The following is a 19135-nucleotide window of genomic DNA, read 5'->3' as shown; positions in this document are numbered from 1 at the left end:
CATGTCATCACTTTGTAATTTCCACGAGTGTCCAATAATTACTTTTAGTTTGTATTTTTTTTTTCTTAACAAATAAAAAATATTGTTTTGAAATCCTAACCCACCATGACTGGTACATTCCCAGGTAATTAATCCACTTGATTTAGAAGGAGAGTAAAATTTTCTTGAAGTGAGTGAAAACCATCAAAGAAATCTAAAGAAAAAAATATCTCGCCCAATCTCTCTTTCTAAAGAATTCATAGACCTAGATCTCATCGTTGCAATACCCAGTGAAATCAGTCTCCTTTTAGATCTAATTATCCTAAATGTGGTTTTCACGTTATCTCTTCCTATTGGAGGCAATCCAAATTGAGAAGTACGTTGTATCAAAGATGGATGATGATGGCAGACGTTGAATATTGGGATTGTGGGGAATTTGATTATTTGATTGCAGGGCATATTTAGTTCTTCATCTTCTTCGTTTGGCCAATTAGAAATTTAATTCACAATATTATTTCTAATAATTTTTGCCTTGAAGACTTAATTTTCATAAATACACATAAGAAATTATCTAGTCACAAGTGATTACGTGGCAATTGCCATATCATTCGGAATTCAATTTTAGTATAATAATTTGGGATCCCTAGCATTGCCAAATCACTATGGTCATTCTTAAAGAATAAATCAAATCACTATGGTCAATGATGGGTGAAACCAGAAAAAACATGACTGGTTGCCGGCTTGGAGCAACGTGCTGAATTGAAACACAATCAAAATGAAGGTTGAAGCCAATTACAGCCCTCCAAGTCCAGGCCTCCAGGGCATGATCTCACAAATACAGAAGGATCTATAGATGTTGACTTCCACAAACCAAGTCCCTTTCTATCAAAAAATATTACTACTAATAACGTCAATCTAGAATAAGATTCTTTTCAAAAAAAGAATAAGATTGTGAAACGCTGGCATGATATTGTCCTGGATCTCAGCTTCATTTCTGGAACATGCACTTTTCTTTTTCGGCTGCATGGAAGTTGTGGGATTATCTTTTAATCATTGTGTGTGAAAATTCTAGTATGAACCAAGGTGCACATAGATCGCAATTAAATTCAGAGTGTGAATAGTATACGAGGCGTGAACAGAGCGGAATTACCTCTTGATGCAAGTGTACCTTGATGCACCCATGATGCTTTGCATTGTGTGACTGATAAGTTATTGGCTATTATATTGTATACTCTATAGACCGATTGGGATAGTGGGGAGGGTATGTCTTTCATTCTTTCTTTAGTCATGTACTCAATTACCCATGACTATTTGAAGTTGATTTAATTTTTCTGGCCAACTACTCCATGAAGTCGTTGGGGTTTTTTGTGCGGCAGATTCAGTGCTTTATAGTGCTCTGCGTGTCTGAAGCTTTAGATTTTAGAATTGTTGGATTAGTTCATTGAGTGGGGTGCATTAATATTCTGAATTATAAAAGCTTAGAGAACGTTTTTTTTATTTTTTTGACTTTATCAAGGAGAACCCAAATGTTTCTTATGCTAAATATGAACTCTTTCAGCGTATGTGAAATGCTCTAACTATGGATTACAGCACAGTGCCTGACTACTCTGACAGCTTCGGGGTTCGAATCTAGATCAGGGAGCACACCCAACTAGGCAAGAACCACTAGGCCACTTGCAATGGTTAAAACTTAAAGAACGTATTTCTTTTCAAAATGGTATCAGAACTCTTTAATTAATTACTACAAGTCTGACCTAATTGATGAGAAATTAATACATAAATTACGTCTTCGGTAGAGTTTATAATCCATACATACCTTTCAACGACCATGTAGACAACGTGATACAAAGATCTCATATTCTCATTAGTTATTTCACTTGTAAAACTCCACGGAAAGTCGGATACTTCAGAAATCTTGATATACTGAAATTAATGACCGCCAGACTAAGACAGGAAACCTAGAAGTCCAGAAATAATTGGTTGATAGGTATGCAAGTTAGATCAGGAGGAGAAACATGAAATGATAAGATTGCTAAATGGGAAGTGGTCATTAGTCCCTGCTTTGTGCGTACATGAATGGAAATATGTCGAGGATTCCAAAATGTGACATCTTTGGATGCACTTGTTATGCACGTTTCATTCATTTGCTTTCGTATTCATCACCCACCTCAGCACCCAATAATTAAGTAAATTAACCCCCTCTCTCTGTGCAAATAAAAATGGCCCAAAACAAAGAAACTCGGTTTCTCTTTGACTCTTCCATCAAGTTGGAGGTCCAGCCTTGCACGGTAGTTGGTTCTATTCTACGTTTTGTCCAAGTATAAATTATGAGGAGGTGACAATTCGGCAGCCATTTTCGGAAATTTTTTTGGCGTGGCAATTTCAGAAAAAACAGCACCAAGATTTTGGAGGGAGCAAGCAGCATTCATTATCAGAGGGAAATAGAGAGGGAAAAGGAGTTGTACTGTTTTGAAAGCGATTTGATGGTTCTTTCTTCTCAATATTCCGCATTTCTAATTGCCAAAGATGCAGCTGGGGTTGCCGGTATTGTTCTCTTCAATCTCTTATCTGAATTGGGTTGTTCTTGTTTTGGGATTTGATTTTGGTTAAGCAGAGGAAAACCCATGTTTGAATCTCTTGAACTGGTTATTGTTTGGGAGCTTGATTGTTGTGCTTTGTGATTTGCTGCAAGGCTTTATTGTTCTTGCATTCCTTGCAACTGCAGAGGAACCTTTCTTTGTTTTTTTTTTGGGTTCTGCCATTTTGGTCTGAAAGTCAACTTCATGATTGTTATCAGTACTGATTAGAAGAAAACTCTGCATCTTCTATGGGATCTCCCATTCAATTTTCCGGTGGCCCAAAGTTTTGCTGTGAAAGGTGAAGTTTTTGCAGCAGTTAGGAACCAACTTGATTGTGTTTTGATGCCTTGTTCTCTGACTGGTGTTGGTTTGAAGTGTAATTTGACATGACTTTATACTGTCTGACTTGAAAAGGATTCCGGAAAATATATTTCAAGAACTGCATACAACTCTTTTAGCAAGAAGTAAATGTTGGTTTGACTGAAAGCTTTAGTTTTTTTGAAAGTTTGCTGCTTAATAGATTAAGCTGTTGAACTCCGGCATTTCGGATTATTCCATGTCAGTAGATGCAGCTTTACATGAGGAACATCACTTACATTGCTTATGTACATAGCATGCTTTAATTTGTATGTTTTAGTCTGTTACAAGCCAAAATGTGCGCAGTGACAACTTCAAATGTCAGTACTCCTGTAATTTGGTGTTAAACTAAAACAGAATGTTTGAACTAGAAAGTAAAACACCTCAGTGGGTGGGACATTGGAGGAATTATCTAATAAAATGACGAGGTAGTTCACCCAGTAATTCCCTACTGATTCTCTCAACAAATCTCTGATGCTCCGCCTTGTTTTGCTAGTGACAATATGTATTGTATACAAATCGTAGTATTAAACATATGTTTGTATATATAGAAGAAGTCCTCATTTATGCTAATCTTTTATTCGTTGCAGGCAATATCTTTGCTTTTGGGCTGTTTGTTTCACCCATGTAAGTTTCACTCTTTATTAATTCATTCTGTTTGGAAATATTCAATACCAGAAAACCGGAGAATATATATATATAGAACCGTTTTTGTGTTTCATTTACTCCCCAGTTTCTGATTTTAGTTAATGTTATCTTTGTTTATAAATGACAGGCCCACATTTAAAAGAATCATCAGAAATGGTTCAACTGAAGAGTTCTCAGGGCTGCCGTATATATATGCCCTTTTGAACTGCATGATCAGCATGTGGTATGGATCGCCTCTTATATCTACTGATAACATGTTGATTCTTACAGTCAATTCAGCTGGTGCAGTGTTTCAATTTGTCTACATAACCCTCTTCATAATCTATGCTGAGAAACCAAAAAAGGTTACACAATCTTCAGAATTGCTCACTTGTCACTCTGATGAAGTTTCTGAAAGCCTTCTATGTTCTAAACTGTCATTAGTTTCCCCTTAATGTTGCTCACAGGTGAGGATGCTGGGATTGCTGGTAGCAGTTTTTGGTCTATTTGCAATCATAGTCGTTGGGAGCTTGCAGATATCTGACCTTTTTCTCCGACGGACAATCGTTGGATTGCTTAGCTGTTTTTCTCTTATATCTATGTTTGCTTCTCCATTGTTTATAATAGTAAGTTGATCCAAGGCAAAGAGAGTACTTCTTTATCAATGTATATATTCTTTTTAATTTGTATTATTTTATGTGACTTCAATTTACTTGACATATTTTTGCAGAACTTGGTGATTCGTACCAAGAGTGTTGAGTACATGCCATTTTATCTCTCCCTTTCCACCTTCCTAATGAGCACCTGTTTCCTTCTGTATGGAATTTTTAATTACGATCCGTACGTTTATGTAAGATTCCTTCAGAAATTTTTTTTTTCCTCTGATTTTGCTCAATTCTCCAAAAGTAGCTATTTGGAACTGTCAATTCAGATTACATAGTCCTAGTTTCCCTTGTCTAATAGTATCTTCTATAAATTTCAGGTCCCTAATGGGATAGGAACAATTTTGGGAATTGTACAATTGGCATTGTACTTTCACTATCATCGTTCATCAAAAGAAGACTCCAGAGAACCCTTGATAGTTTCATATGCATAAACAAGTTTGACAACAAGGAAAGACGAAGTAAGTGTTGTTTCATTGAAGTGAGTGTTATCATCTTTTAATAGTTGTGAGGTGATTCTCTATAGTTTTTTGTGGCTTCTTGCAACCATAACCATCTTCTGCTCACTTATTGCGTGTACAATTCTGATATTTCTGAGCGTCAAGTTAATGAATTTTTTGCTCCATTTTTCTTATGCAAAGAAAATTTTGGCCTGGCCTTCGGCTTATCTGCACAATTGTGTAAATCTAAAGTCAATGTCAGAGCAATTTATGAAATCATACATTGCTGCCGTTTTTATTATTTATTGCTTCTGCTATTACTAGGTAAGAACAAAAATGTTATCTTGAGATGATAAGGCAACATGATTGAAGTGAAGCGTGGTGCTGATTACCAACTTGAGACATGAGTTATATTCTTCAGCCTTTCAAGCTCCTAGGTGCATCATTTGTCACCCTCCGGCCTACCTCCATCTTACTTTGCCTATATGTGAAACTGCAACCACGTGTACCATAGATACTTACAAAGATGTCCTCCCTTTCCATCTGTAGCATTCATGTAATTGTCCAAGAACAAAAATTTCTCATCTCACCAAGTCAAAACCTGTATGTAAAGCCTTTTTTATATGGCTTCAGCAGCTTTGCTGTAAAGAGAGGTCAACTTCCAAAAATGAAATTTGTCTTCCCTCATTTGTTCTATCTACTAGTACTGGTGGTTTCCACTTACTTCCTTGCTCAGGCAATTTTTTATTCATTTTTATTTTTTATGTAATTTGTCATAATACATTAATACCTACCTGCTTCAGTGAAAATAATCAGCGTCTTCCCTTGGGGGTGGGGGTGTGTGTATTTATTTATATATATTTATATGTTCATATATTGTGATGGGGAAAATGAACTGTGAAGAGTTGTTGTAGCCTAGGTGTGTGGTTGAATGTTACCTTTCCTTCATATTTCATCTGTCAAAATCTTCATGATGATGTACAAGTGAAGGACTGGTAGATTAGCAGATCACTAGGTTGATTAAAGGTAATTTTCTTTCTTTATTATTCCTTTATCAAAATTTTGGATGTATCACAGTGACAGTTGGGTGCACCCAATTGAATATTACCTCATGAAAAATGAAAGAAGAAGCAGGTTCATAGAATTAATGTTACAGCCGTGTACATAAACGGTAATTATTAAGGTTGTTGAAGATGACTACTGGTGCCACTACTATTGAAAATCCTATGGCTCTCATCTGATAAAACTATTAAGAACATGTCTGTTAAAAACAATAAAAATTACAGCAAGTCCCTCAGAGTCGTTCTCGCAACAGGAGCCGTTTTTTCCTGCATAAATTTACAAATGATTTGTTACAATGAGAAAGAACAGATGCTAATGCACAAGAGATAGCTTCTAGCCAAAGATTGCTAAGGAAGTAATGATGTAGAAGTTCATTACTGGATTGTGTGCATCTATAAAAATTGTTTGGATAGAGAAGATAATAAAATTGTAAAAGCGATCCTCATGTTGCAAACCCAAATAGGAGGACTAGTATGTGATTTCCCACAAAATCTATTTAGGAATGGTGTCCTTTTTTTTTTTTTTTGAGAATAGCCTAAAATGGTGTCTGGAAAAGGAGAAATACAAAAGAAAATTTATCCTGATGAATATATTAACACTGAGACCGATAAATGTTCATTTTTGTTAATTTGGGATGAAAGATCTATTAAACAACGGAATGCAATGCAAGAAACACCAACTCCTTGAAGGTTGCATGCAAATCAGTTAAGCCTGATTAACCCATAAAAGTAGTGAGAAACTTGTTTCGACTATCAAATCTGTAAATCTTCCCATCAAAAGAAATGTACTACATTAGCAAATTACCTGGATTCTAGTTTCCTGGTGGGAATCATAAAGAGGCCGGCCTCTCTCATCATATAGAATAAGCCCACTAAACCTCGGTAGCTCGCACTTCTCCCCCATAAGTATAGGCCTTTGCCAAACAGGTGACTCCGAGTTATGGCTATGCCACCCCCCTTCTAACCCAATCCTCTTCTCCAGCAGCGGCCCCGCCGGTGTCTTCTCCCTCCAGCTCCCTCCTCTTCTCTTCTCCCCCCACTTGCTCGCCTTACTCCACCGCACCGAGCCCACCAACGCCCTCTTTATCGAGCCCCAACCGCAGCTTGGCTCTGACCACTTGTGCCCTAATGCCCCATTAGTCTCCTCTTGTCCCATCACCACAAGCTGCTGCTGTTGGTGCTTTCTCTGAGCCTTCTTTCTTAGCACAGTCATAGCCATGCAGAGACTGATAACGGCAAAGCCGGCAGACACCAAGAGAAGAAATGCTTGTTGGGTTGATAGCTTCCACTTATCTTCTAGTTCCCACAAAGCATCCATATACGTCCTCAGATTTCTTTCCTTCTAAGGAGTCAAAGACAGTTTTTTTCTTTCAGTTTGTGATACCATATTTTTGTGAGTATATATGGAAAGGTGTAATGGAATAAGCTTCATTCTAGGTAGAATGAAATTTCACGTATATAGAAAGGTGAAAGCAATAATATGCATTCATGGAGTAGTAAGGCTAGTCCAGTTAATGGAGTATTCACGTGAGGTTCCACCGCTAGCTGGCGTTTGGTGTCCATGGGGTTAGCTTGGGCATGGGGCATGGGAATTGTTCACCGTTTTTGGCTAATAAAGACAGTCACGGAGTCTTCATGGTCATTAAACTCTTACTTAAACGACGATCTGCTTCTCTCACTCTTTTCTTTAGGATGAGGTTATGAGCCGAGGAGGATAATTTGTTGTGTCGATAGAAATGGTCTGCCAAAAAATTGAGAGAAGAGCTTTCCTAGCATTGTTCGTTGTTGTTGGTTACATTAGAAGAGATCAAATACCAACCCCAAATCTTATGTACATGTAGCATAGTCTATATTACCATCGGTTAATTGAATTTTGACCCATTAGACGATGAATAATGTTAAATGAATCACTTACATCTCACTCTATGTGACACAACCATGACATTTAATGAAATCATCTTATTTGTTAAGGTTAAGCTCTGTGTTACATCAGTTGCCACATAGCATTAGATGCAGATAGTATTTAAAAAATAGTTCACTTAACATTATTTTTAGACAACTTGGTATTTACACTCTTAAAATGACACATTAAGGTAGCTTTGATTATTTAATTAATTAATTTTTTACTTTTGTCCAGAGAAAGGCACTCGTTTCGTGATAGACTGGCTTAGTACTTGGATGTATTTACCAGTTATCTCAGTTGTCTGCTTTGCATGATGCCGTGTTTATCGTGGGCACGTTATCTAGTACATAGGAGGTGCATCCTTCCGTGTCTACTTATATTAAGGAAAAGTCCTGTACAGAGCACCAATTCCCACATTGGATTCTGAACCCAGTTCGTGTGTCGCTGAAAAGTGAATTACAATTACCCAATAGTAGGTATCCAAAAATCTGGCATATAGGTGCCGAACCTTCATTTTGACGTGAGCTCGTAAGGAAGTATATACATAGAGTAACTTTTACATTGAGTGACGACTCTATGGTTTCTGCAGTCAAGCTCTCTTTGCCTTTGCACTTGGGGAAGACAAATCTGTACAATGGCATATGAATGTTACTATACCTTTACCCAAATTATTACCGAGGCTTGGGTTCAAGTCTAAGAGAAATAATCTCACCTCCGACTAAATGATGTATGAAGAAATCTTGAAAATCCCTTCTTGGTTGTGATTGTCAATGCCTCGAAATAAATATTTCTTGTTGATATTTAATTGTGGAAATAAAAACCAAGGCTAAATGTGCATGTATAATGGAGATATCTTTGTTTAGTGATCTGAGAGTGATCGGATTGAGATGCTTTCAACGGTGTCGAAACCGTGAACCTTCAGAGGGGCGATATGACCATATGTTGTGTCGAGCTCGTATCACTTTAGTAGTATACATAGAAAATCGACAATGAGTTCATGTGGTAGAGGGCTAGTGAATGACACTTTTGTTGCCATGGCCGGTAAGGAAAGTAAATGAGAAATATTGATGTATTTTGGCAATGATCAGCAGTTGATTTGGTCTACCGTGTACAAGAGACCAGTGTTTTAGTTAAAAGTTGGAAATCTTGCAGGTAAGTATATCTAGGACTTGGCACGGGTTGGGTCAAACTAAAATTTTACTAGGCTAGGGACCGGCTAGTTTTTTAAGGTCCTGGCCCAAAGCTCGTTTTGCCATTAATAGGGACCCGCTTGTTTCATTTCGAGCTGGGCTTCTGGGCTTTAGGGCTTGAACCTCTTGCTTTTTGCTAAGACGATCAGATGTCGGAGCATTAGACGCTAGTTGTCCGATCTGTTCCACAACAGATGTTGGCTACAGTACAATAGCCTTCCCATCAGAAGCCATGCTACAATATTAACAGGGAGGAGAATTAGATAAATTAGATTTACTATAAAGATGAAGCCCAAATGTAATGGAAAAAATATTGATAAAGATCAAAACAAAGAGAAAGATGTTACCAGTCAGGGAAAACATGGGAGGCATGAAGTTCACCGAGTATATGTACATGACTCGTGAGCCAGATTCCACAAGTTCCTTAATTAGCTGCATGCTTCATACATATTTGGTTGCTTCTGTTCCATATAGAAATTGTCTACCTACGACTCTCATAGTGGTATCTATTGATGGCCCGGCTCTCTTTTTTTTTTTTTTGATGGCCCGGCTCTCTTAATAGAGTATTGTTGGTGCATGTGTTCCAAATAGGTTGAAATCAACAGACCACAAACAACTTGTAACAAATAAAATGTCGATACGGCCGGCCAGGGATCTTCGATCGATGTATTAATGTATTATGCACCCACTATGAATATATTTAAGGACGGATTCTTGACTTGCTAGCTATGTCTAATAATGTATGGTCTGATTAAGATTAATCAAAGAAGCACATGCATCAAGTAGCTACTATAATATTATGTGCTCATAATTGTCACCTCTTTTACCTATTAATGTATGGTCTGATTAAGATTAATCAAAGAAGCACATGCACCATGCATCAAGTAGCTACTATAATATTATGTGCTCCTTGTCAACTCTTTTATCTAATATATACTATGTGTTGTTTCCACCCAATATTCGGTCATTGAGGCACTAAATTATGTTTATATAGTTCTTAGTCCCCTGGCTAGCTTGATCACTTGGGCTTTTTCATCTCCAATGGCAAATCCAAATCCAAATCCAGTGAAAGTAGTTGAGGTTTGCAGAGTAGCTCCACAACCGGCCTCAGCCTCGATGTCACTTCCTCTAACCTTCTTTGATCTACTTTGGCTGAGGTTTGAACCCTTCCAACGCCTTTTCTTTTATGAAGCCTCTAACACAACACTCTTCTTCAAATCCATACTTCCAAGGCTCAAAACCTCCCTATCACTCACTCTTCACCACTTGTTGGAAACCTCACCTAGCCTGAAGACTCCCCTAAGCCGATTCTCAGCTATGTCAAAGGCAACACCGTTTCGCTCACAATAGCCGAGTACTTCTCTAATGATGATGATGATGATGGTCATGATCATTTCCATTGTATTTCGAGCAGCGATTTCGTTGAAGCAAAAGAATACTATTCTCTTGTGCCCAACTGGATGTGTCTCACGATCGAGCGACGACGTTGGCACTACAAATTACTCTCTTTCCGAATCGGGGGTTTTCGATTGGAACAGCCATGCACCATGCAATCCTTGATGGCAATTCTTTAACCTTGTTTTTCAAATTGTGGGCTCACATATGCAGGCATCATGAACAACTTGCAATCTCCTCATCTTTGTTAGCAGATGACCTAAAACCGTGTTACACTGACAGATTGTTCATCGAGGACCCATTGGGGCTCGAAGCAATCTACTCTAAGCAATGGCTCGACATGGACGGGCCTAACAACCGAAGCTTAAAGGTTTGGGAAATTAAATCTCCCACCAGGCTCAATTAGAGCTACATTTGAATTTAGAAAAGCAAAAATACAGAAACTTAGGCAGCATGTGAAGACTGTAATGAATTCTGATTCACTTCATTTGTCAGCGTTTGCTCTAACATGTGCCTATACTTGGGTTTGCTTAGTCAAGTTGTGAGAAAGTATTTATATTCCTCAGCGCCGACTACAGGTCTCGCTTAGATCCTCCTATATCTGCAAATTACTTTGGAAATTGCACCGGGGGCTGTGCAGCAGTCGCAGAAACAAAAGGGCTACTAGGAGAAGATGGGTTCGTTGTGGCTTTAAAGGCAATTAGTGAAGCTATTATGGGTTTGAAAAATGAGGGGGTACTTCTCGATGGGGCTGAGAGTTGGGTTTCAAAGTTGTGTACTGTGAGAGGTAGTGATAGGATTTTTTCGACTGCTGGCTCGCCTCAGTTTGGGATTTATGAGACTGATTTTGGATGGGGAAGACCAAAGAGGACTGAGGTGCTTACCATAGATAAGACAGGAGCCATCTCTTTTTCAGATAGCAAGAATGGTGGTGGAGGCGTTGAGGTTGGGCTGGTTTTGGAAGAGCATCTTATGGGAGTTTTTGCTTCTCTATTTGCCAAGGGTTTTCTTCATACACCTCTGATTAATTAATTCATGAAGCTATTTGTGTATTGTGATTGTACCACTACATGGTCTTCTTTCTCTCTGTTGGAGGTGGATTATTTACTCTATTGATGCCAAGATTTACCGACTGTTAAGATTTATAAAGAAGGAAATAATTTGATTAATTGTTGGTGTTTTTCCTCCTGCTCTGTATTACTTCAATGATATTGATAGATATATTGGTACCCGAAACCGGCTGGAAAATCTAAAAGTCGACATGGCTTGTTAATACATTTTGGTTTAGTTTTTGTTAAAGAGGGGAAATGCTCAAATACTAATTGTACGTTTTTTTAAAGATATCGGTATCTACATATCTATCAGAATTTTGAAAAAAAAAAAACTAGATATCGGAAATATAGGGTATAGTTTGAAGGAAAAAAAAAATTGTTTTTTGAAAAATTAAATTTTTGGATTTACATGTAAACATATATAATATCAACTTCATCTACATCCAAAAAGAGATTTAGGTGGTTGGAAAGTTGTTTGTTGGTCTACGAAAGTACAATAATCAGATCAAAACATATGACTCATATAGTACGAATTGTAGTGATGAATATAATAGTCATACATCTCTTTTGATTTGGTCTACCATGTACAAGAGACTAGTGTTTCAGTCACTATAAAAGTTGAAAATCCTGCAGGTAAGTATATTTAGGGATGGGCATGGGTCGGGTCCAAGTAAAATTTTACTGGGTAGGGACCGGCTAGCTTTTTACTGTTCGGGCCCAAAGCTCGTTTTGCCACTAAGAGGGACCATACTGTTTCATTTCGGGCCGGACTTCCAGGATTTAGTGCCTGAACCTCTTGCTTTTTGCTAGGACGATCAGATGTTGGAGCATTAGGCGCTGTCCGATTTGGTTCCACAATAGATGTTGACGATGGTACAATAGTCTTCCGATCAGAAGCCATGCTACAATGTTAACAGGGAGAAGAATTAGATAAATTAGATCTACTATAATGATGAAGCCCAAATGTAATGGAAGAAAGATTGATAAAGATCAAAATAAAGAGAAAGATGTTCCCAGTCAGAAATTTAATTTTAGTCGGTGAGCTGTGATATGTTGGAAAGTTATCATTCTAACATTGTAAAGGTCATGGGTTCGAATCTCACTGACATATGTAAGGGTGGGGTGGGCTAAGAGTTCAAAATAAAAACAAATAAAAAATATGTGTGACGACCTATACTTTTAATAATATTAAAAAAAAAAAAAAAGATATAGTGAATATTTTATTTTAGCTTGAGTATTAATTCATATTCTTATTTATGGGTGTGTGTATATGTATAATTGTTTTATGGTGTGATATATATAAATATATACACACACACACATCACCAAGAGGTGTTGTATATATATATATAAAAGTATATATGCTATCTCTATATTCTTAGGCCAGCCCATTATTTGTTTTATTTTTTTTTAAACCCAAGTCAATTTTAAAGCCCAAGACCAATTGATTTATACTTCTGTTGGATGTCGTTTAACGACAAACCAATCTCAAAATCTTGTCTGCTATCTTCATCGTCTTCCTCCCCTATTTTGATTCTCTTTGCAAGCACCACTCCACCTAAAGTAAAGGATCAGGACCACTATGATAGACCACCCATATAAGATTAATCTTAGAAGTTGGAGGAGTCGATGTTGCTGAAGAGCCTTGGAGAGTCAGTTACCAGAGTTACGATTCATCAAAGCTAGTAGCAGGAGGTGGATCCCTAGAAGCATGTGGTGGAGACCTAGAATCAGGAGGTGGCAGTCCTTATCGAAACATAGACGAAGCTGATAGTGTTGGCATCTAAATCTACTCTCTGTTGTGCTTATCTAGAATTAAAATCTGACCTCTTTGCCATACACTATAAATATCCAGGTTTGTTCTACTTTCTTTATTGAGTTCCCTATATTTGTTTTTACAAAAAAAAAGAAGTGAGGGAAGGAGAAATTTTGAGACTAAGGAGGAACCTGAGAAGTATAGACTAACTTCCGAAACAAGGTAGGGGGATCTGGGGAAACCTCTATTTAATTTGCTTGCTTGCTGTATTGCTATATGTGATTTCAGTTATGAAATTTGATTGATGGATGAGTTAATGGGTGTTATATGTTGTTTATCATATTGTTTCATTAGCATGTTCATGAAGTCTGAGGCATGGTTTTGAACTTTTGATAGAATAGAATGGGAATGAAATATGTGGGAGTATTCTTTTGTATAGTTGAGCTTAATCCGTAAGGACCAAATTTCGGGTGGGCTAATAGAGCTGTACGATTTTGGTGATCGAGATTAAGTAAGATGACTAGCAAAAAGGAAATCATGGTTTGGGTTATGGGGTTAATTCATATGTTATTTCATCTGGAGTCACCTCAAAAAGGTAAATTACATGGTATGGGACATGTAGACTATTGGTGTCATAGCATGTGAGTTAACAGGGTAATAGCTGAAAATAGAATTACATACATCCATGTGTTGCTGTTTTGATTAGTTTGTGTTGTTTATTTAAAGAGGCTTAGCCTCCTACTGAGCTATTGATGCTCACCCCTATTAAATATTGCAGGTACTGAACATGAAGTTTAATTTTCCCTTTTGAAGAGCTTGTGATTAATGTGAAGGAAGTGTGAGACTTGTTTTGTTTAGTTTCCTAGAATAAGAGCAAAGGCTGCCAGTTTGTAGTTTGCCTTTGAAGTATAGGTTTGAAATTTCTAGGGCCGGGTTCGATTCGGTACCGGACCTTGAAGCCCAATACCACCTACCGAACCGAACATTGTTGGTACACAAAATGGGCTACCAATTACCAGCCAAAAAGTCGGTATACCAACTTGTCGGTATACCGAGATAGCCGGTTGGTATCGGTTGGTTGGGCCTCCAACCGACTTTAAGATTGGGCCAGCTTTCAGCTCCGGTCCAACTGCAATTGTAAAATCCCAAACGGCCAAACCTGTCCAGCAAATGAAAAACTGCAATAATCATATGAATTTAAAGGCCCAACCATAAGCAAATCTGCAAATGAAAAATAAGCAAAGTTCAACACTTCATCTCATCACTTCAGTTCAACCATGAGCAAATAAAGCAATACAAACTTCAATTCATCTTCATCTCATCATCACTTCAGTACAACCATGAGCAAATAAAGCAATACATCAACTTCAGTTCATCTCATCATCACTTCATAGCTCATACAATTTCTAATTCAAACACTCATAGTTCACACCTCACACAAATGAATGAAATGATACGTTGCTCCAGGTCTAAGCAGGCCTTGATTAGATGATTACTTGAATTTCTGAGATTGGAACAACACCTGAAAAGCACAGTAAGAAAAACAAACTTAAAATTTAAGAAGAACATAACAATTCACAGGTACATAACTATATTTTCTTTAGTCTTAATTCTACCTACAGCCATCACATATAGATAGTGAGTACTGACATTACTCAAAACTACTAATTCATAATTCATTTGACATTATTTCGAAGAGGTATCAGTCCAGGCTGTTACTAATTCTACCTTATTCTCAAGATGAGATGTATCTATTACTCATAAATCAAACTTACCACAATTGCTGCAAATCAAATCTACAAAGAATTATCAATTATGCATAATACGAATTAATGAATTATACCTTCAATTGTGCAGTGACTTTGCCTTCATCTCCCTCAAAGTCTCAAACACTCAAACTCAGTCCTTGGTCCTCCTGTTCCTGCAAGCAGAGAAGGGAAACCATGAAAACCCAGAACATATTGGTAAAGAAAGAGCAACAAATCACAGGTTAAGAACTCATAGATACCACTTGAGATTAACGGCAACAGAGACCTATTCCACTTGAGATCCACAGCAGCAAGATGCAAAGCAACAAAAGCATTAGAGTCTTAGAGATTACTCAATTTAGAACATGAATCAAATGAATCCATGCTCTTATAGCTAAAATTGAAACAAAAATCGAATGAGTCTTAGGGAAAACTCACCGGTCGTAGGACATGAATCTCTTATCTCTGGGTTCGATTCTTGGATAGTTTGAACATCATCACTTCAAAGGGTTGAAGGAGAGGTCAAGAGGTGCCGAGGCGGAGAGGGTTCGGGTCTGAGAGACTGAGAGAGGGCTCGATCTAACCCCCCTTAGGGTTTGGAAAATTTAAAATCGAACGGTTATAATTTAATATGAAATAAAACTAATAATAATCAACGGTTCAGATCGATATATATAAAATTTATTTAAATAAATAAATAATATATACAATATACGGTTTGGTACGGTATACTGTATATGTCTAAAATTCAGTACCAATACCGTACCAATATATCTCTCTCGGTTCGGTACTACCGTACCAAACTTTCGGTTACCGACATGGTCGACTACCAACTTTTCCGGTTCGGCTCGGACTCGGTTGGTTGGTTTGTCTCGGCTGAAAATGCCAGCCCTAGAAATTTTTGTGGGAATAATGAACTATCAAGAAAGTTTGTACTGTAATCCATATAATTGTGTTTGTTGTATTATAAATTTTTTTTTTTTTTCCATAATCCATGCTATGTTCATTGATTCTGTTATGTCTTTTAATTGATTCTATGTTCTTTGATTTGTTTCATTATGTTCCAGCTCTTATATTTAAAATTCATTGGCTAAATTCAAGGTAGAACAAAGATCTGCAAATCTGAAATTGTGTTTCTGAGTTTTTGATGCAGTTGCCTTTTTACTGAAAACTGTACATTTTGGTTGGGTATTTGAAGTTGGTGTCTTCATAAAAGTTGCAGTAGACATCTTAAAGATCATTTCAAAATTCGAATCTCTTGAAGACGATTTTTCTAGAATTAGTTATGATTTTTCAAAGTTACAGGTCTGTTGCATAATTTTTTTAAAGACAGCAGCACTGTCATGTTCTTGGTATTTTTTTTACTAGCTTTCTATTCAATCATGCTTGGAGGCACCAGCATTTCAAAACTAGACATCCCCAGGTTTCAAATGAAACAAACCTTTTCCTTTTTGGAAGTCATACAAAGGATTTATGTCACCATGAAGTTAGCTTTTTGCATTAGTAATTTTGCTGGAAAGGCAACTTGGTTATTTCTTTCAGTACTTCAAATCTGATTCAAATGGACTACGATTTTTCTTTATTATGTTTCTATTCTTTAGTACAAGTCATACCTTCAACTCAAAAAAAAAAAAAAAAAAAATCCCTAAGTTGGGGTGTGACAATATGTTTCCAGTCAAGGAAAGCATGGAAGGCATGAATATCACTGAGTATGTGAACATGACTCGTGAGCCAGATTCCTTTTCTTCTCACAAGTTCCTTTCGTAGCTGCATAAGAAAGGTCCAAATTAAGGCCCTAAAAACAGTGAAGCCTCATACATATTCTGTGCTTGTGTTCTACAGAAATTGTCTACCTACGACTCTCATAGTGGTATCTATTGATGGTCTGGCTCTCTCAAGAGAGTATTGTTGGTGTGTTCAAATAGATTTAAATCAACAGACCACAAACAACGTGTACCAAATAAAATGTCGATACGGCCGGCCAGGGAGCTTCGATCGACGTATCATGCACCCACTAAAAATATCTTTAAGGACTTGCTAGCTTTGTCTAATAATGTATGGTCTAATTAAGATTAATCAAAGAAGCACATGCACCATGCATAAAGTAGCTACTATATATAATATTATGTGCTCACTGTCACCTCTTATTGAAGAATATGGTCTCCTCTGCATGTGGTGTGGTGTCCTCTATTGTTGCAAAGTCAACATGGTACATTAAAGTCTACGGTTAGCAGCAGAATACTTTTGTTAGAGGCAGCATATGTAGGCAGCAGAAGGTTTTGTTAGAGTCAGCATACGTAGGTAGCAGAAGACTTTTGTTAGAGTTTACTGTTAAGACCATTCTTTTCTTCTATTGTTGTCTACTGTCAGAAGACTTTTGTTCCAAGTGCTCAAGAGTCAAGACTTGTAAAGCTTTAAACAAAATCCAATACAAAGAAAAATTTCACCATCAGTTTGTGTTTTTCTACTCCTCTTTTTCCTAATACTATGTGCTGTTTCCACCCAATATTCGGTTATTGAGGCAGTAGATTATGTTTATATAGTTCTTAGTCCCCTGGCTAGCTCGATCACTTGGGCTTTTTCATCTCCAATGGCAAATCCAAATCCAAATCCAGTGAAAGTAGTTGAGGTTTGCAGAGTAACTCCACAACCGGCCTCAGCCTCTAAGTCACTTCCTCTAACCTTCTTTGATTTACTTTGGCTGAGGTTTGAACCCTTCAAACGCCTCTTCTTTTATGAAGCCTCTAACACAGCACTCTTCTTCAAATCCATACTTCCAAGGCTCAAAACCTCCCTATCACTAACTCTTCACCACTTTTCACCTCTCGCCGGAAACCTCACCTGGCCTAAAGACTCCCCTAAGCCAATTCTCAGCTATGTCAAAGGCAACACCGTTTCGCTCACAATAGCCGAGTACTACTCTAATGATGATCATGCTGGTCATGATCATTTCCATCGTCTTTCGAGCAGCGACTTCCTTGAAGCAAAAGAATACTATTCTCTTGTGCCCCAACTTGATGTGTCTCACGATCGAGCCACGGTGCTGGCACTACAAATCACTGTCTTTCCGAATCGGGGGTTTTCGATTGGAACAGCCATGCACCATGCAGTCCTTGATGGCAATTCTTTAACCTTGTTTTTCAAATTGTGGGCTCACATATGCAAGCATCATGAACAACTTGCAACCTCCTCGTCTTTGTTAGCGGATGACCTAAAACCATGTTACACTGATAGATTGGTCATCGAGGACCCATTGGGGCTCGAAGCAATCTACTCGAAGCAATGGCTCGACATGGGCGGGCCTAATAACCGAAGCTTAAAGGTTTGGGAAATTAAATCTCTACCAGGCTCAATTAGAGCTACCTTTGAATTCACAAAAGCAAAAATACAAACACTTGGGCAGCATGTGAAGACTGTAATGAATTCTGATTCACTTCATTTGTCAGCGTTTGCTCTAACATGCGCCTATACTTGGGTTTGCTTAGTCAAGGCAGAAGAAACCAAAGGTGAGAAAGTACTTATATACCTCAGCGCCGACTACAGGTCTCGCTTAGCTCCTCCTATATCTGCTAATTACTTTGGAAATTGCACCGGAGGCTGTGCAGCAGTTGCAGAAACAAAAGGGCTACTAGGAGAAGATGGGTTCGTTGTGGCTTTAAAGGCAATTAGTGAAGCTATTATGGGTTTGAAAAATGAGGGAGTACTTCTCGATGGGGCTGAGAGTTGGCTTTCGAAGTTGTGTACTGTGCAAGGTGGTGATAGGATTCTTTCGACTGCTGGCTCGCCTCGGTTTGAGATTTATGAGACTGATTTTGGATGGGGAAGACCAAAGAGGACTGAGGTGCTTACCATAGATAAGACAGGATCTATCTCTTTTTCAGATAGCAAGAATGGTGGTGGAGGCATTGAGGTTGGGCTGGTTTTGGAAGAGCATCTTATGGGAGTTTTTGCTTCTCTATTTGCCAAGGGTCTTCTTCATACACCTTTGATTAATTAACTCTTGAAGCTATATTTATGTATTGTTATTGTAGTATTGTACCACTACCTGGTTTTCTCTCTCTCTGTTGGAGGTGGATTATTTACTCTGCCGAGATTTACCGACTGTTAAGATTAATAAAGGAAGAAATAATTTGATTAATTGTTGGTGTTTTTTCTCCGGCTCTGTATTGCTTCAAGGATATTGATAGATATTGGCACCTGCAACCGGGCTAGATAATCTAAAAGCCAACATGGCTTGTTAATACATTTTGGTTTTTTTTTTTTTTTTTTTTCAAAAAATGCATAGCCAATATATTAAGAGTGATTCTAGTTGGACCTCCAAATTTGATATTTGGACTTCCAACTTTTTCAATTATTAATATACTTTGTTAAGTCATATGAAAAGAC

At 37.7% G+C, this 19135-nt stretch overlaps 4 protein-coding genes across 6 annotated transcripts; 3 read left to right on the top strand and 1 right to left on the bottom strand.

Moving 5' to 3' along the window:
* Positions 1-2170: 2170 nt before the first annotated feature.
* On the top strand, positions 2171-5459 carry LOC112166177 (bidirectional sugar transporter SWEET2). Of its 2 annotated transcripts, XR_005810890.1 has the most exons (8): positions 2171-2523; positions 3506-3542; positions 3691-3907; positions 4010-4168; positions 4273-4392; positions 4525-4665; positions 4969-5032; positions 5069-5459. XR_005810890.1 is itself a non-coding variant. In XM_024302951.2 (7 exons), exons 1-6 carry the CDS (start codon positions 2463-2465, stop codon positions 4636-4638), a joined length of 708 nt encoding a protein of 235 aa, XP_024158719.1. In that variant the 5' UTR covers positions 2172-2462; the 3' UTR covers positions 4639-4665; positions 4969-5459. The 2 variants fall into 2 exon arrangements, 1 of the variants encoding a protein (XP_024158719.1); XM_024302951.2 differs by having other exon boundaries at positions 2172-2523; positions 4969-5459.
* Positions 5460-5924: 465 nt separating this feature from the next.
* On the bottom strand, positions 5925-7023 carry LOC112166178. The gene is made up of 2 exons (XM_024302952.2): positions 6511-7023; positions 5925-5972 (listed from the first exon to the last, which is right to left on the bottom strand). The coding sequence occupies exons 1-2, from the start codon at positions 7021-7023 to the stop codon at positions 5925-5927; spliced, it is 561 nt and encodes a 186-aa protein (XP_024158720.1).
* A 2816-nt stretch (positions 7024-9839) lies between these two features.
* LOC121049171 (malonyl-coenzyme:anthocyanin 5-O-glucoside-6'''-O-malonyltransferase-like) lies at positions 9840-11225 on the top strand. The gene is made up of 3 exons (XM_040505771.1): positions 9840-9955; positions 10407-10563; positions 10728-11225. Exons 1-3 carry the CDS (start codon positions 9840-9842, stop codon positions 11223-11225), a joined length of 771 nt encoding a protein of 256 aa, XP_040361705.1.
* Positions 11226-16893: 5668 nt separating this feature from the next.
* On the top strand, positions 16894-18849 carry LOC112202168 (phenolic glucoside malonyltransferase 1). 2 transcript variants are annotated; one of them, XM_040506994.1, is made up of 2 exons: positions 16894-18255; positions 18358-18849. In XM_040506994.1, the coding sequence occupies exons 1-2, from the start codon at positions 17340-17342 to the stop codon at positions 18744-18746; spliced, it is 1305 nt and encodes a 434-aa protein (XP_040362928.1). In that variant the 5' UTR covers positions 16894-17339; the 3' UTR covers positions 18747-18849. The 2 variants fall into 2 exon arrangements, with proteins under 2 accessions (XP_040362928.1, XP_040362927.1); XM_040506993.1 differs by having other exon boundaries at positions 18355-18849.
* Positions 18850-19135: the final 286 nt, after the last annotated feature.

The sequence above is a fragment of the Rosa chinensis genome, chromosome 5 (assembly GCF_002994745.2).
Source record: "Rosa chinensis cultivar Old Blush chromosome 5, RchiOBHm-V2, whole genome shotgun sequence".
NCBI classification, from domain to species: Eukaryota; Viridiplantae; Streptophyta; class Magnoliopsida; order Rosales; family Rosaceae; genus Rosa; species Rosa chinensis.
This window is presented reverse-complemented; position numbering and strand designations above follow the sequence as displayed.

What these genes read in the sequence shown, in the direction of transcription:
- LOC121049171 (XM_040505771.1), top strand. Translation starts at nt 9,840, where the DNA reads ATGGCAAATCCAAATCCAAATCCAGTGAAAGTAGTTGAGGTTTGCAGA. An exon ending in TTTGATCTACTTTGGCTGAG is followed by an intron (nt 9,956 to 10,406) that starts GTTTGAACCCTT and finishes TCACATATGCAG; the next exon opens with GCATCATGAACAACTTGCAA. An exon ending in CTAACAACCGAAGCTTAAAG is followed by an intron (nt 10,564 to 10,727) that starts GTTTGGGAAATT and finishes GGGTTTGCTTAG; the next exon opens with TCAAGTTGTGAGAAAGTATT.
- LOC112202168 (XM_040506993.1), top strand. Translation starts at nt 17,340, where the DNA reads ATGGCAAATCCAAATCCAAATCCAGTGAAAGTAGTTGAGGTTTGCAGA. An exon ending in CAAGGCAGAAGAAACCAAAG is followed by an intron (nt 18,256 to 18,354) that starts GTGAGAAAGTAC and finishes GAGGCTGTGCAG; the next exon opens with CAGTTGCAGAAACAAAAGGG.
- LOC112166178 (XM_024302952.2), bottom strand. Translation starts at nt 7,023, where the DNA reads ATGGATGCTTTGTGGGAACTAGAAGATAAGTGGAAGCTATCAACCCAA. An exon ending in ACCAGGAAACTAGAATCCAG is followed by an intron (nt 5,973 to 6,510) that starts GTAATTTGCTAA and finishes AAATTTATGCAG; the next exon opens with GAAAAAACGGCTCCTGTTGC.
- LOC112166177 (XM_024302951.2), top strand. Translation starts at nt 2,463, where the DNA reads ATGGTTCTTTCTTCTCAATATTCCGCATTTCTAATTGCCAAAGATGCA. An exon ending in AGATGCAGCTGGGGTTGCCG is followed by an intron (nt 2,524 to 3,505) that starts GTATTGTTCTCT and finishes TATTCGTTGCAG; the next exon opens with GCAATATCTTTGCTTTTGGG. An exon ending in CTTCTCCATTGTTTATAATA is followed by an intron (nt 4,169 to 4,272) that starts GTAAGTTGATCC and finishes ATATTTTTGCAG; the next exon opens with AACTTGGTGATTCGTACCAA.